This window comes from Mytilus galloprovincialis, chromosome 14 (genome assembly GCF_965363235.1).
Source record: "Mytilus galloprovincialis chromosome 14, xbMytGall1.hap1.1, whole genome shotgun sequence".
NCBI lineage: Eukaryota > Metazoa > Mollusca > Bivalvia > Mytilida > Mytilidae > Mytilus > Mytilus galloprovincialis.
Window position 1 is genome coordinate 1,710,890 of NC_134851.1, and position 17,591 is coordinate 1,728,480.

General features: G+C 32.2%; 1 protein-coding gene across 1 annotated transcript; it reads left to right on the forward strand.

Moving 5' to 3' along the window:
• Positions 1-2,382: 2,382 nt before the first annotated feature.
• Positions 2,383-6,110, forward strand: LOC143059325 (uncharacterized). The gene is made up of 6 exons (XM_076232806.1): positions 2,383-2,391; positions 2,567-2,570; positions 3,332-3,426; positions 3,723-3,891; positions 4,327-4,422; positions 5,163-6,110. The coding sequence occupies exons 1-6, from the start codon at positions 2,383-2,385 to the stop codon at positions 5,735-5,737; spliced, it is 948 nt and encodes a 315-aa protein (XP_076088921.1). The 3' UTR covers positions 5,738-6,110.
• Positions 6,111-17,591: the final 11,481 nt, after the last annotated feature.

Here is a 17,591-nt window from a genome sequence, read left to right on the forward strand (position 1 = left end):
CATGTGTGCGTCTTTTATTAAAAGCTTTGCCTTTTTATAAGTTAACATACTTAACAACTGTATTACAAGAATATGCATTCATTCATAAATATACATTTGTTACTAACTTGTATCGTTATTAAAAAAACTGAATTGAAAATACTAGTTACAAGTATGTACAATTCATACATTACCTTTAATAACTTTCTCATTTTAAATCCTCTGGCTAGTTCGCTTGGCTTTATTCCCTGTAAAACACAAAGTGGTTTTATGTGTATACATAGTTATCAAAGGTACCAGGATTATAATTTAGTACGCCAGACGCGCGTTTCGTCTGCATTAGACTCATCAGTGACACTCATATCAAAATATTTATAAAGTCAAACAATTAAAAAGTTGAAGTGCATTGTGGACGGAACTGATTTAAACGCTGCTAACGTAAGAACAAAATAACTGCAGAACACTGACTGATATGTCTACATTTCAGGTTTGAGTTCCGTAATTTTGTTATTTTGATATTAAGAAACAGTCACGTTCCCTTTTCACGAGTCTGACCTACCTAATTAGACTTTTTATCTTTATTTGTTACATGTTTACCTATTGTGTCTGAATGTTTTGTTCACGCATTATTGTCGATATAATTAAATGTGTGTTGTAGGATCCTTGAATGCAGGTTGTGATAAAGGGGAACTTTCTGTTACTCAAACACAGGGGATAATTACATGTCTTTCAAAGGGTAACAAACCTAGATATTTTTTTTAGAAAACTGGCGCCCTTTATCTTTGCTTAATACTGTATATAAAATTGACTCTGGGGTTATAGCAAGAAGAATTAGAACAGTTTTGACTAAACTTATAGATACTGATCAGACTGGTTCTATGAGTGGAAGATATATTTGGGAAAATCTAAGATTGATCTATGATATCATGGAATGTACTGAAGATAATGATATACCAGGCCTTTTATTGTTGATCGATTTTGAAAAAAGCCTTTGATTCCATTTCATGGGAATTTCTTTTAAATGTATTGATTTTTTTTAATTTTGGGGAATCTATAATAAATTGGGTTAAAGTGCTCTATCAAAACATTTATTTAGCAGTCATTCAGGGAGGAAATCTTTCAGACTTTTTCACTTAGCGTTATAAATAAGAAATAACAAAAATATAAATGGAATCAAAGTTCTTCATGTTGAACACAAACTCTCGTAGTTTGCTGACGATACATCACTACTTTTAGATGGTAGTGAAGAATCTTGAAATGAGGCATTATTGGAAGTAGATTGGTTTGTTAATATTTCTGGTTTGAATATAATTTTTTCCAAAACTCATGTAATTTGGATTGGAGGTAAAAAGTACAGCACAGAGATATTTTTTTACAAATCAAAATCTTACTTGGGGAAGCACATCCTTTTAATTATTGGGTGTTAATTTTGATGTTGATTTAGATAAACTAATCAATTATGATGAAAATATTGTAAAAATAACAAGACTAGTCAAACAATTGTCTAGACGTAACATTACTGTAATTGGTAGTATAACTGTTGTAAAGACACTTATGTTGCCAATTTTAAATCTTTTAATATTGTTACTAAAACATGTACCTAATCCAAGTGAAGATATTATTAAAGAGATAAATGAACTTGTGTATAAGTTTATTTGGAACTCACCAGTTCATAGAGTTAAAAAAAGATGTAATACAAGAAGATTATTATGATAGAGGCTTAAAATAATTAATTTACATGCTTTTATAAATGCTTTGAAATGTACTTGGATAAGAAGAATTAAAAATTAAAAACGATTGTAAATGGCGAAATATATTTTTGTCATATGTTGATAAAAATAGATTCTTTAGTTGTGGTAATAGCTATGTAAAGTAACTACAGCAAAGTATTACGAATACATTTTGGAAAGATGTACTGGGTGCTTGGCAAATGGTACTTGAAAAAGAAATGAATTTGCACGACTGGGAATATTTTCTTTCCAGTCCAATTTGGATGACTAACCTATTCCATATTGACAACAAACCGGTGTTTTTCAAAGACTAACATAGTAAGGGTATTCTACACGTTAATGATATTGTTGGGGAGAATGGTACCTTTCCAAATTTTTATCAAGTTCAGGAGTTTTTCTGATGAATTTAGACATCATGAAATATAATAGCATAATTTCTATGCTGACTAAGACTTCCAAAAAACTTAATAGGGGAGATTATAAATTAGTATCTCCTTTCATACTAGCAGTTAAAAAGACCATTCTCAAAAGAAAAAAGGGATTATGGTGCTAAACAAAAACAACACCGGTCCTACAGGAGTAAAAAGATGGAAAGCAATTTTAGTTTTAGAAAATCAAAACTGGAAAAAGATTTTTAATTACCATTTGCTATTACAAAAAATACTAAGCTACAATGGCTTCAGTATAGAATTATTCATACATAAAATTCTGGCAACAAATACGTTTTTATACAAATTGGGATATTGCAAAACCCATATTGTACTTTTTGTAAGACTGAACTTGAATCAATTGAACATATACTGTGGGACTGTTATTATGTTCAATTTATTGAGCAAACTGAAATTTGGTTTCTCCAGAATGGTATTAGTATACCATTTAAACAGGATATGTTTTTGTTTTGAAATTTATCACAACTGTACAAAGGTGACCCTCAAAACAATATTGTTCTCTGGATTACGCAATATATATATATAATATATATAATACAAGATATTTTTAAGGAGAATTAAGTTTAACAGCATTGATTGAAAAAATAAAGCATCATTATATTTTGGAGAAGAAGATATCAATTAAAAGTTTGACAAGTTTAATCAAGCTTGGTGCATTTACCAAGAGGCTTCACATGATTATTTGATGGATTACCAACTTTACAAAATTAACAGACATCAAACTAATTTTTTTTTTATTTTCATATTTTTTTTTTTATTTTTTTTTTTATTTTTCTTAATCATCTTTTAATTCTTATATTTATTAATTATCTATACTTTTTTTTTGTATGTCCTTCTTCATAAAATACCATTATAAAATCCCAACAAAATCTTATTTTCAAGTTCTATAAAAATATTTCAATTTTAATGCAAAAAAAATGGCTTTTTGCACCAAAGGGAGATAATTTTGAGCATTTTCAATGGTATCTACATTTTAAAAGTCACCTGGGGCCAACATGAATTGATTTTTTGGAATGATTTTTGTACCATAGGATAAAGTCACAACTACTAACGGTAATAAATAAAATTTGTAATGAAAAATAAATGTTTAATTTTTTCCTGAAAATCTTATACCCGCGAGCCTCCTTAAGTAAAAAAAGAAAGTACATTAAAGTCTTAAAATTACTATTACAGGTCCTTGTGACAGGAAGGCAGCTCATGCCAAGTTTGCAATTAAAAGATACATCAATGAAGGCAGAGATGTAACAACAGCCTATGATATGAAAAAGGTTTGTTTTTCTTTTGTAAAACCTTACAAGTTTGTAAAAGAACATTCTTCTATTCACTGAAATTTTCAAGAATTTGCAAGTTTAAAAATGCATGTTTTCCTGGAATTAATTAAAAATGTATTATTATGTGGATCTGCAATACAGTTGCCTTAAGTGGATTCAATAATATTCATATTTATGCTTTATACACCTAATCTTTGAATCTTGATGGGTACCTATTAAAAATCAGGGATATCACAGCAGGTCTTGTTTTATATTGTTTCTATTGAATTCATTTAGTATCCAATCTTTTGTAGGCACTTGATAAAGTACCAGGACAACCTTACAGGGTGAAGGTTGTGGACACAATCCATGATTTAGATGTCACCAAGAATAAAGATACCATCACCAATATTACAAGTTTTTACAACTTTAGATTTGAGAATAGTCATCTGAGGATGTGGCAGGCATACAATATTGGTGAAGGTATTACTTTTATATTCAACCTAAAGAAAGAAAAAAAAATTACAAATAACATATTGTTTTATACATAACACGACCACTGAAAATAATATACTGAACTAGTATATATTTGTTTAGGGGCCAGCTGAAGGACGCCTCCGGGTGCAGGAATTTCTCGCTACAGTGAAGACCTGTTGGTGACCTTGTCCTGGGTTTTTTTTCTATGGTCGGGTTGTTGTCTCTTTGACACATTCCCCATTTCCATTCTCAATGTTATTGCATACTTCATTTTGTACTTAGAATGCCCACCATCTAATGTCAGCCAGATAATCAGATAATAAATAGAGCCTTTTGATAAAAAAAAAAAGGCCACAAATTCCTAGACTAGAATGTATGCTATAAAACTTCAGGTAATTTTATATCATAGTGTCATAAAAATAAATTCAATTTTCATTTCAGGAAAGCTTGTGACTTTAAAATTATCAAAGAATTCTGTGCAGTTAAAAGTACTTAATGACTGGACAGAGATGTCTTTAACCGATCTCATTACTAAAGGTAATTTTATAATTATTTCATTTACTAACTGTCATGTACCAAAGAGGCTCAGGGATGAAAGATACCAAAGAAACAGTCAAACTCATAAATCAAAAATGAACTGACAATGCCATGGCTAAAAATGAAAAAGACATATAGACAATAATAGTACACATGACACAAGATAGAAAACTAAAGAATAAACCACACAAACCCCACCAAAAACTAGGGGTGATATCAGGTGCTCTGGCAGGGTAAGCAGATTCTGCTCCACATGTGGCACCCGTCCTGTTGCTTATGTGATAACAAATCCGTTAAATTGTCTGATTCGGTACACCACATTCATGAAAGGGAAGTGGATTGTAGTTACGACGTAAGGAACATATCCAAACTTAAGCACACTTGGAAGATAATGATCATAATTATAATTTGTTACAAAACGGAGAAAACCAACATAAAGTTCAATAAACCTTGTTATCTACTTATGCATCATTTAAATTCCCTGTTTGTGGGTTGCAGGATTATGGGTGTAGACAGAATCTTGTTATAGTTAATCAGACTGTCCAATGTTGAAAAATATTCATATAATTAGTATTTTTGTCCTTTTTATGTTCCTGGTCCACTTCTGGCATAATCTTTTTCAAAAATCTTCTGATGAGAATGGCCCAATTGGAACTGCGCATGGTTACATGTAGTAAATTTGAATTTTACTGTGTTTTTTTTTTTTGAAACATATTTTATTTTATTTATCCTCTTTTTAGGAACAGAACAGGTTTCAAAACAGCAAAAGCAGACATTTATTTGTCCCATGGATGGCTGCATTAGGGAGTTCAAGAACCGAATCAGTCTTGATCAACACCTCCTTCAAGGCAGCTGTGAATACAAGCTGGAGAAAGGCCCATTAAAAGATCAGGCAAAAGTACTATATGCCCAAAAGCTTTCCAATAATGTACAGCATTGTCCTGATATGCAAGCTGCCTTACTACAAAATGCATCTATTCCAGGTTTGAGTGTCAAAGAAATGGGATGGGCATTGAAAATGAAAAAGAAAAAGATTTTCTTTAGTGTCAAACAGAAGGAATTTATGACAGATTTATTTAACCAAGGGGAAAAATCTGGCTCCAAAATAGACCCTTATACAGCTGCAGAACATATGAGATCTGGTGCATATATGTTTAGGAAAGATGAGTTCTTAACTGCCCAGCAGATAAGTGGTTTTTTTTCTAGATTGGCACAACAACAGAGAAAAACAGATAAGAATGACTATAAATCTGCTAAGTCTGAAATTGTCAGAACACAACTGAAAACAGAGATTTTAGAGACAATCGAAGACTAAACAAGTGCTATTGATATTTTATACTAAAATAAATTTGATTTTGCCATCACTTGATATCCGTCAGCAGCAATAAAAAAACCTTTCCAAAATTTTGTTCTGTCACAACAGAACAGGTTTAAAACACATCATTTGTGACAAAAGTCTTCAGACACAATACAAGTCTAAGTGGGGATCATACATTGCTGTTTAATTTAAGGGAAAGACAAACACTTAAAAGACTTCAATACAAATTAGAAAAAAATAAGCTATGAATAAAGAGTACAGAAAAATTTATATGATAAGTTTAGTACCTAGTTTTAAAATGCACTAAATTAAATAAGCTTACACTTCTGAAGTTCTGTTATATTTAAGATTAAATTTGAACATAGTGAAACATGATACGTATTGCAATTTGAATTAAAGTTATCCCAATTTGATCTGAAATCTCTGAACCAATTATCCTAACAACATATGGCCATATAATCATGATATATCTGACTTTCCAAACATAATGCTACATGTTTTTGTGAAATTTGTGAAATGTAAAGATGCTGATGTTTGTTTTGATATTTTATTTGTTGCACATTTGAATGTATGAACTATTCATTTGAATACTGGTTCATCTTTTCTTTTTGTCAATATGTACAAACTTGATTAGGTGATATTTCTGTAACCATAGCAGTTTTAACTTACTTATGATAATTGCTTGAAAGTTTTGTTATACATGTACAATGTCTTTGATATACTTGTTGAATTAATGTTATTCTTAAAGTGCAGACATGTTGGCACTGTTAGCATTTTAGTTTTAAGTGAACCGAATTAGCATTTTTAACATGACTATTCTAACGCAATTTGTTTGTATCATTGAATTTCTATTTGCTACCACTCTGCATAAATTCAACAATCTACCATAACTAAGGTTCTTCTTGAACAGATGCAAGAAGCAGCCATATTGGATTGAACATTATATTTTCCTAAAAAAACAAGCAAATTTAAAAAAATGTTTCCCTAAAACTACTTTTCATCAGTTTATATCCTAATTTAAAGCATTAACAAAGCTGTAAAACATTCAATGTTAATGTTTTACACTGGAAGTATTCATATGATGTCATGATGTTGCTATGAAGGTTAGGTGCCAAAGAAGTCAACAATGCTTTGTGGAATTTTTGGTTTAAGCAACTTTATGTCCAAATAAAAAAACAGAAACAATACTTTTATTGACTATTGCATTAGAATGGACATAGCTGTATTGTTTACATGTGCTACATGTGCCTAGGTAAACTCAATTTGCAACAGTAATATCTATGTTTTATGTATAAAAAGGTTAAAATACAATACAGTTATCTTCTAAATTACCTTAATTGTACCAATATGAGATTAATATTATAATGAAATTTGCATGTACTTCGAAGGTGTTTTACTTGATTTTGAAAATATAAGATGGACAAGCATTTTAGCCACAATTTTATAAATAGCAAATTTTGTTGATCTGTATCAGTTGAAAACTAATATGCACAATCAGATCTTTCTTCTCTCTGTGTTAAATTACAAATATGAATATCAAAAAATGAAAAAATACATACTCATTTTGAGAACAACAAAAAAATGTAAAATTATGGAAATTCGGTAACCATAGCAACCATTTTTATTAAATTTCATGAAGCAAAAATATTTTTCTGGACTGAAAGTATTTACTGATTAATTTTGTTACATTGTAAGGAATTTAATGCCATGTTTGTATTGTGTAAATATGTAATTTACTTGGATCTTTATTGACTTGTAGAAAAATACAATTTACAGAATTTGAAAATCTTGTGTTTTTCATTCATTTATCATATTTTTTGTAATTATTTGCCCATAAATTTTTTTTTATAATTTGGAAGCCCTTAATAGGGGGTTTCTAAATATACCTCACTTTTAACTGAGAGACGCTGCATTTTTGAAAAAAATCCACTTGAACATCCTGTATTTACACGTTTTTTACTGAAATTCAAATTTGCCATTTGACCATATCTTTACTAGCTGGTAGCAGAATAATTGATAATTGTGAATGGGAATCATATGTGAAATTTAAAGAGCTTAGAGGTCATTTATATAATGTTATTAAGAAAAAAAGGTTATGTTATACATGAAAAAAGTACTAAACAGTGCAAAATGTCGTTTTTTCACTTTTTCAAGAGTTAAAATATGACCTTTTATTGCTTAAATCAACCCATGTGGTTTCCATGGCAACCGGGATATTTTGGAAAAAAATTTTGCCTGTTATTGCCTTTAGGTAAGGTACTGGCTATTATGTTAAAGTTTCTTCAAAATCTGAGACCATGTGTGCCAGACCCTATTAGAATTTCTTTGGTGGTTACAGAGAATTGCTCTTAATAGTCATATTTATTGATCACTCATTACAAGACTATGAGGTGGGTGATGTGAAAATCGCTAATCTGATTAGTAATTGCACATTTTGACAAACACTGAATTTGAAAGCATAATGGTGTATTCAGCATTTTTAAAACTTATTCTTAAACAGGAGGGGTGCAATAACCCAGAAGGACTCTCAATATGTTTCATTTGTTTGTTTGTTTTTTTGTCCAATACAAGGATACATTAGTTTCAAGTTGGGGAACATAACTGTTTACAAGTTCTCAAACAGGAGGGGGTGCAATAACCCAGAGGGACTCTCAATATATTTCATTTGTTTGTTTTTTTTGTCCAATACAAGAATACATTAGTTTCAAGTTGGGGAACATAACTGTTTACAAGTTCTCAAACAGGAGGGGGTGCAATAACCCAGAGCGACTCTCAATATATTTCATTTGTTTGTTTTTTTGTCCAATACAAGAATACATTAGTTTCGGGTTGGGGAAAATAACTGTTAACAAGGTCTCAAATTGTAGGGGGTGCATTAACCCAGAGGGACTCTTCATTTGTATATTTCATCTGGTTTGTTTTATTGTCCAATACAAGAATATAATTACATGGTTTAGGAGTGGGATCTCAACCGTTTATAAGTTCTCAGAAGGGAGTAGGGTGTTACCCTGTGGATTTCCCCTTCATTTCATTTGATTTGTTTTAATATCCCATACAAGAATACTATGTATTGTTAATGGGTAAGGATCTCAACCGTTTACAAGTTCTCAAACAATGGGGTGGGGGTGACTTCCCCTATATTTCATTTGATTTTTTTTATTGTCCCATACAAGAATTTTTATGGTTAAGGGGTGAGGATCTCAACCGTTTATGAGTTTTCAAACAGAAAGGAGTAGGGTGTTACCCTTTGAATTTCCCCTACATTTCATTTGATTTGTTTCAATATCCCATACAAGAATACTATGTATGGTTTAAGGGTAAGGGTCTCAACCGTTTACAAGTTCTCAAACAATGGGGTAGGGTGACTCCCCCTATATTTCATTTGATTTGTTTTATTGTCCCATACAAGAATATTTATAGTTAAGGGGTGAGGATCTCAACCGTTTACAGGTTTTCGACAGGAGGAGTGGGTTAAATACCAGGGACTCCCCCTACCTTAACATTTGGTTACAGGCGTCTGTGTTTGTGTGTATATATTTTAGTATAAACTTAGCAGTAAATACAGATAAATTGTATGTGTAATACAATAATTTGCAAGGATATCGATTTGTTTCTGTCAATTATCAAAATTTATAATATCAGCATTTGTGTATATTTATATGTTAATAAATACAATATGCCTAAGAACTTGTATTTTACAAATGCACTATAGATTATAATGAGGGCATTGTCTGTGATCTTTTTGTCAATCTCATTAAAATCCGATGTCTTTGGAAAATCTAATGTGCAGTTTAATCCGGAAGAGACTACAATACCAATGGGCCCTAAGATTGTCAACAGACCATTCCACAATTACTCTGCCTGTGGTGGTTGTTTGTTCCAATATCATCATTTATCTCACTTGTTTTAGATATTAAATTGGACTGGCTAGACACATAGATAAGCCTTTCTAAATGACCCATCTGAAAAGTTTCCAACTTTACAAAAGCTTTCAAATTTACAATCTGCATGCTTATTCTGTGGGTACTTCCTTGCTATTTGAATTGAGGTGCGACTGGATTTGCAGAAATTCAATTACAGATTTATAGTTTAGTGTCACTTGAAAATATCAGCTTTTTTCAATTTTAAACAAAAAAATATGTAGGGACATAGAATTATTCACTATTTTAATTATTGGCTTGGTAATTAAAGCTGGCATCTAAGGTAGCGCATTCCTCATATTAATCTTCAATTGTGTGTGTTACTCTAATGTATTGATTGTTTTAAAACGAAAAACAAATAAAAATGTAATTCAAAGAAAAAGAGACATATGTGTTTGAAAAGAAACAGCAATATTGATACAGTTTAGAAAGGCTATGCAAAATTGATCTAAATCATACCAATATTTTTAGAATAAATCTCTGGTAAAAGGTTCCTAAAAGTCTTATTTTTACAAACACATATTCCAATTTTACAAGGTTTTTTTTCTTTAATAATAATGGTTTGATTACAATCATTATCATAATGGTGACTGATAAGTTTCAAACACCGTCAACGCATTTCATAACTCTATCAGCAGGAGGTCCAATTTAACGTCGTATCATGTTGAATTTATTATTTCAACCAATACATTGTGCAACTTGTAACAATCTTAAATGTTAGAATGATATATGAGATTCGTTATGTTATTGTTAGGTAGATCTGCAGCTTATATGGATCACAATCTATGTCAACACAATATATGAATACACCGATTAATTCAAGCAGATGTTATACTGCCTGTTTTACTTAGTATATCTTATTATTAATAACATAAACTTATGTTTAAGAAAACACAAATGTACTTGTACTTGTACTTACGTGCTTATTTCGTATGTTTGGATCACAATCGTCGTCTAACAAAAGAGTAGCTATCGCCTGGTTATCTGCTTTGGCAGCTATATGTAACGCAGTATTTCGAAACTGGTAGGTAGAAAACATCAAATATTAAAGTGAAAAAGTATGGTTTGGTTAAAATTATTTGCATATGTATGTTTGCAACGAGTATATTCTCCATGTGTGATATTAAATTATTATGGTATTTTTACACATTGATGATAACTGTTTGTATATATTTATTAAGTTAAGACAAGTCATGTCCCTGTTTTTAAAGCACTTATCTATGTTGCCTTATTTCATTCTAAGCTTTCGTACAGAGTAACTGTTAGAGGAAGTCATGTGGTCACACTTTAACACAAATAAAGTTTATTTAATAGTCCGGTAACTATCTTTTTTTACCTGCAGCTGCAATAGTTCGAGTTGTTTTCGCGACATAAAAAAACAAACATGTACTGCATTTGATTTGATATTGGATATATTGGTCAACAGGGATTAGATAAAGAACAAAATCAAATACTTGGTAGTAGCACATTTGATAAGTCATTTATCTCTTTGTGAAAGAGCGGCGAAAGATACCAGAGGGACAGTCAAATTCATAGTTCGGAAATAAACTGACAACGCCATGGCTATAGAATAAAAAGACAAACAGACAAATAGTAGTACACAAGACACAACTTAGAAGCCAAAGACAAAGCAACACGAACCTTACCCAACATTGGGGATGATCTCAGGTGCTCCGAAAAGGTTAGCAGATCATGCTCTCATGTATCACCAGTCGTGTTGCTCATTTTATTGCAAACCCGGTAAATAGTCTTATTCGGAAGGTCACATTCGTGGCGAAAAAAAGAAGTGGATTGGAGTTATGACATTAGGAACCTATCCGATATCAACTGGCGATAGCGTCTGTAAAACTTACTAAGGGAATATTTCAACTTCTCCTTTAGATCTTTTGGTTTAAAAGTGTCCTAGTAAGTAGCAACCTTATCAATAATCTTTCAAGGATATCATATAGGTATAACAAGCCCAGGAATAGTAATTAAGAGATATATATTACTTATGCAGGCGCTGATGGAATGTTTCTGCATCGAAATGGAAAGATCACAATTGGGAAGCTAAAATCATCTATTTTGTCGTAAAGTTTTGTTTGCAACCGACCCTTATTGTCAATTTCCAAATGTAAATCAAGATATGAGGCTGATATAATTGTAACTGCTGTATTCATTATCAGTCAGTTTCAGATAATGTTTTTGTTTTAATCAGAGTGATTCTTTACAAAGTAGGATGTATTCCTCCCCTAGATAAGATACTTGCATCTACGTTCGCTATTTTGTTTAATGCAATTCCAACTCTTTCAATTTTTTCTTTTAGTTTGGAATGGGGGATACTTGTGTAAGGTGTAGAATAGTCAAATGTTTTAATACTATTGCAAGATGAGCAAGTCTTAGATTGCATGCACTCTAAAAGATCTTTCGATTTTGTTAGTACCTACATCTGATTCACGCCACCTATAGTATATACAGTTTAACAATACCTTTCAAGCCCAGCTTTGATTGCTGATAAACAGATGTTAATAATATAAAAAAAGGTTTTCTGAAGCACTTGGAAGACCTAGCAATATTCAGTTGGTCGTAAGGACACTTGTGTAAGTGTCAGACCACCAATTACTCCCTCAAATTTAGAACGTACGTAAAAGTAGCCCTACTTTGACACAAAGTAGTACTTTAGATGTCATTGTTTACTTAAACTTACAAACAAATTTGCAGAAATGAAACTTTTTGTGAACGAACAATTTGTACAGACCATTTTGAGCCAAAATTTACTTGTTAATGAGTTTGCATGAAAAATTCAAGATAAATTTGCTACATAGTATACTATTTTAAGATTTTAAGAAAGCCAGGGGTTATTTTTGAGTAGTTTTTTCTCATAGACCATTTTTTTCTTAGAAGATTTAAAACACGGATTGATAATTGGCATGTAGAGGTGATGCATGTTCAACTCAGGATATACGAGGTTTCTATGAAGTTAAACTTGAGGTAAAATATTTCAATAGCTGTAAAAAATGCAAAATTTGGTTGAACAGATAGGGATTTTTAATTGGTGGTCTGACACCTGTAGTCAAGGTATCCAATATAGTGATGGAAGTTCTTCATTTTTTTATTGAAATTCCAAAGAAACATAGGACAGACCTATGATTATCCAGGATTTCCTTTTTAGTAAGTTTCGTGAGGATATATGTTAAGTTTCCAAATGCATTGTCAATACCTCCTTCATTTACCCAGCCTTTTATGCAATGAGATTTACTCACAAAAACCAGGTTCTTTGGGACCTAATATGCAGGGACAAAAACATATTTTTCATGGAGGTAGGACAAGTGTTTTGCACTAATTGGGTTTTTAAAGATTGATAAAGGCTGGATATTGATACACCCATTTACTTTCTTAATTCTGATTTTTATCAACGACCTTACAGCCTTAATTCATTCGGAAATAGTATCTAAGTCTTCTTTCTTGCGTTCAGTCCATTGTCTTGCATAAACTTCGGCTGAATCCATCAGTATTTTAAAGTTGTATTTTTCAATTGGTGGATTTAGGCTCAAGATATTGCAGACCTTTGAATAACATATTCCGCAAGGAAGTGTTATTGATAATGTTGAAGTCTACGGTTATAAATTAGTTTAGCATGGTACAGATAGGTGCAGTTCTAAACTGTACAGCTAGTTAACTTCATAGCAGACTTTATGACTGTTTAAAGTTAACCTTTGACCGGTTTTATGACAGCTGTGATCAGTTTTAGAACAGAATTTGTGTTAACTTGAAAAGCAGACTTGATCCTTGGACTGTTTAATGATTGCCCGAAAGGTTAACTTTAGGACAGGTTCATGACCAAAATTGAAGTTAACTTTGTACGAAGTTAACTTTGCCACAAGTAGTCCATCAAACAAGTTAACTAATAACCAGGTCTGCTATCAAAAATCAAACCAGACCTGTTCTTAAAAAAGTTGACTTTGGTTTGGTCCATGAATAAGTTAACATGATCCAAAGTTAACTTTGGTCTGGTCCGCTCCTTTAAGATAAAGTTAACTTAATCCCAAGTTCACTTGAGATAAAGTTAACTTAAACCCAAGTTAACCTTGGTCTGGTCTGCTTTTCAAACATAAAGTTAACAAGAAAACACAAATGTACTTGTACTTACGTTATTTCTTATGTTTGGATCACAATCGTCGTCTAACAAAAGAGTAGCTATCGCCTGGTTATCTGCTTTGGCAGCTATATGTAACGCAGTATTTCCCAACTGGTAGGTAGAAAACATCAAATATTAAAGTGAATAAGTATGGTTTGGTTAAAATTATTTGCATATGTATGTTTGCAACGAGTATATTCTCCATGTGTGATATTAAATTATTATGGTATTTTTACACATTGATGATAACTGTTTGTATATATTTATTAAGTTAAGACAAGTCATGTCCCTGTTCTTAAAGCACTTATCTATGTTGCCTTATTTCATTCTAAGCTTTCGTACAGGGTAACTGTTAGAGGAAGTCATGTGGTCACACTGTAACACAAATAAAGTTTATTTAATAGTCCGGTAACTATCTTTTTTTACCTGCAGCTGCAATAGTTCGAGTTGTTTTCGCGACATAAAAAACCAAACATGTACTGCATTTGATTTGATATTGGATATATTGGTCAACAGGGATTAGATAAAGAACAAAATCAAATACTTTGTAGTAGCACATTTGATAAGTCATTTATCTCTTTGTGAAAGAGCGGCGAAAGATACCCAGAGGGACAGTCAAATTCATAGTTCGGAAATAAACTGACAACGCCATGGCTATAGAATAAAAAGACAAACAGACAAATAGTAGTACACAAGACACAACTTAGAAGCCAAAGACAAAGCAACACGAACCTTACCCAACATTGGGGATGATCTCAGGTGCTCCAAAAAGGTTAGAAGATCATGCTCCCATGTATCACCCGTCGTGTTGCTCGTTTTATTGCAAACCCGGTAAATAGTCTTATTCGGAAGGTCACATTCGTGGCGAAAAAAAGAAGTGGATTGGAGTTATGACATTAGGAACCTATCCGATATCAACTGGCGATAGCGTCTGTAAAATTTACTAAGGGAATATTTCAACTTCTCCTTTAGATCTTTTGGTTTAAAAGTGTCCTAGTAAGTAACAACCTTATCAATAATCTTTCAAGGATATCATATAGGTATAACAAGCCCAGGAATAGTAATTAAGGGATATATATTACTTATGCAGGCGCTGATGGAATGTTTCTGCATCGAAATGGAAAGATCACAATTGGGAAGCTAAAATCATCTATTTTGTCGTAAAGTTTTGTTTGCAACCGATCCTTATTGTCAATTTCCGAATGTAAATCAAGATATGAGGCTGATATAATTGTAACTGCTGTATTCATTATCAGTCAGTTTCAGATAATGTTTTTGTTTTAATCAGAGTGATTTTTTTACAAAGTAGGATGTATTCCTCCCCTAGATAAGATACTTGCATCTACGTTCGCTATTTTGTTTAATGCAATTCCAACTCTTTCAATTTTTTCTTTTAGTTTGGAATGGGGGATACTTGTGTAAGGTGTAGAATAGTCAAATGTTTTAATACTATTGCAAGATGAGCAAGTCTTAGATTGCATGCACTCTAAAAGATCTTTCGATTTTGTTAGTACCTACATCTGATTCACGCCACCTATAGTATATACAGTTTAACAATAACTTTCAAGCCCAGCTTTGATTGCTGATAAACAGATGTTAATAATATAAAAAAGGGTTTCCTGAAGCACTTGGAAGACCTAGCAATATTCAGTTGGTCGTAAGGACACTTGTGTAAGTGTCAGACCACCAATTACTCCCTCAAATTTAGAACGTACGTAAAAGTAGCCCTACTTTGACACAAAGTAGTACTTTAGATGTCATTGTTTACTTAAACTTACAAACAAATATGCAAAAATGAAACTTTTTGTGAACGAAAAATTTGTATAGACCATTTTGAGCCAAAATTTACTTGTTAATGAGTTTGCATGAAAAATTCAAGATAAATTTGCTACAAAGTATACTATTTTAAGATTTTAAGAAAGCCAGGGGTTATTTTTGAGTAGTTTTTTTCTCATAGGCCATTTTTTTCTTAGAAGATTTAAAACACGGATTGATAATTGGCATGTAGAGGTGATGCATGTTCAACTCAGGATATACGAGGTTTCTATGAAGTTAAACTTGAGGTAAAGTATTTCAATAGCTGTAAAAAATGCAAAATTTGGTTGAACAGATAGGGATTTTTAATTGGTGGTCTGACACCTGTAGTCAAGGTATCCAATATAGTGATGGAAGTTCTTCATGTTTCTATTGAAATTCCAAAGAAACATAGGACAGACCTATGATTATCCAGGATTTCCTTTTTAGTAAGTTTCGTGAGGATATATGTTAAGTTTCCAAATGCATTGTCAATACCTCCTTCATTTACCCAGCCTTTTATGCAATGAGATTTACTCACAAAAACCAGGTTCTTTGGGACCTAATATGCAGGGACAAAAACATATTTTTCATGGAGGTAGGACAAGTGTTTTGCACTAATTGGGTTTTTAAAGATTGATAAAGGCTGGACATTGATACACCCATTTACTTTCTTAATTCTGATTTTAATCAACGACCTTACAGCCTTAATTATTCGGAAAGAGTATCTAAATCTTCTTTCTTGCGTTCAGTCCATTGTCTTGCATAAACTTCGGCTGAATCCATCAGTATTTTAAAGTTGTATTTTTCAATTGGTGGATTTAGGCTCAAGATATTGCAGACCTTTGAATAACATATTCCGCAAGGAAGTGTTATTGATAATGTTGAAGTCTACGGTTATAAATTAGTTTAGCATGGTACAGAAAGGTGCAGTTCTAAACTGTACAGCTAGTTAACTTCATAGCAGACTTTATAAATATTCTTTATAAAGCACAAAGGTGTCAGTATTCACCTCAGAAACTTACAAAACCTCTGAATAGACTTATTAAGAAGGGATATAATTACGATACTGTTGTCAAGTCATTAAAGATTGCATATTTTGGCGATAATATTGAGTCACTGATGAGGTCTTTGCATCGGAACTAAACACATTTATTCTAAAAACAGTTATTGGCATGACACGGGTTATGTTCTTCTCATATATGTTATGATGGTATGATACTAAACCCCTAACGGGAAGAATTGTGCCTGATGTTCATATGATGAAATCATTATCTTTCAGTCAGTTTAATTGAAGTCTGGAGCTGGCATGTCAGTTAACTGCTAGTAGTCTGTTGTTATTTATGTATTATTGTCATTTTGTTTATTTTCTTTGGTTACATCTTCTGACATCAGACTCGGGCTTTTCTTGAACTGAATTTTAATGTGCGTATTGTTATGCGTTTACTTTTCTACATTGGTTAGATGTATAGGGGGAGGGTTGAGATCTCACAAACATGTTTAACCCCGCCGCATTTTTGCGCCTGTCCCAAGTCAGGAGCCTCTGGCCTTTGTTAGTCTTGTATTATTTTAATTTTAGTTTCTTGTGTACAATTTGGAAATTAGTATGGCGTTCATTATCACTGTACTAGTATATATTTGTTTAGGGGCCAGCTGAGGGACGCCTCCGGGTGCGGGAATTTCTCGCTACATTTAAGACCTGTTGGTGACCCTCTGCTGTTGTTTTTTATTTGGTCGGGTTGTTGTCTCTTTGACACATTCCCCATTTCCATTCTCAATTTTATTTATGACTGTTTAAAGTTAACCTTTGACCGGTTTTATGACAGCTGTGATCAGTTTTAGGACAGAATTTGTGTTAACTTGAAAAGCAGACTTGATCCTTGGACTGTTTAATGATTGCCCGAAAGGTTAACTTTAGGACAGGTTCATGACCAAAATTGAAGTTAACTTTGTACGAAGTTAACTTTGCCACAAGTAGTCCATCAAACAAGTTAACTAATAACCAGGTCTGCTATCAAAA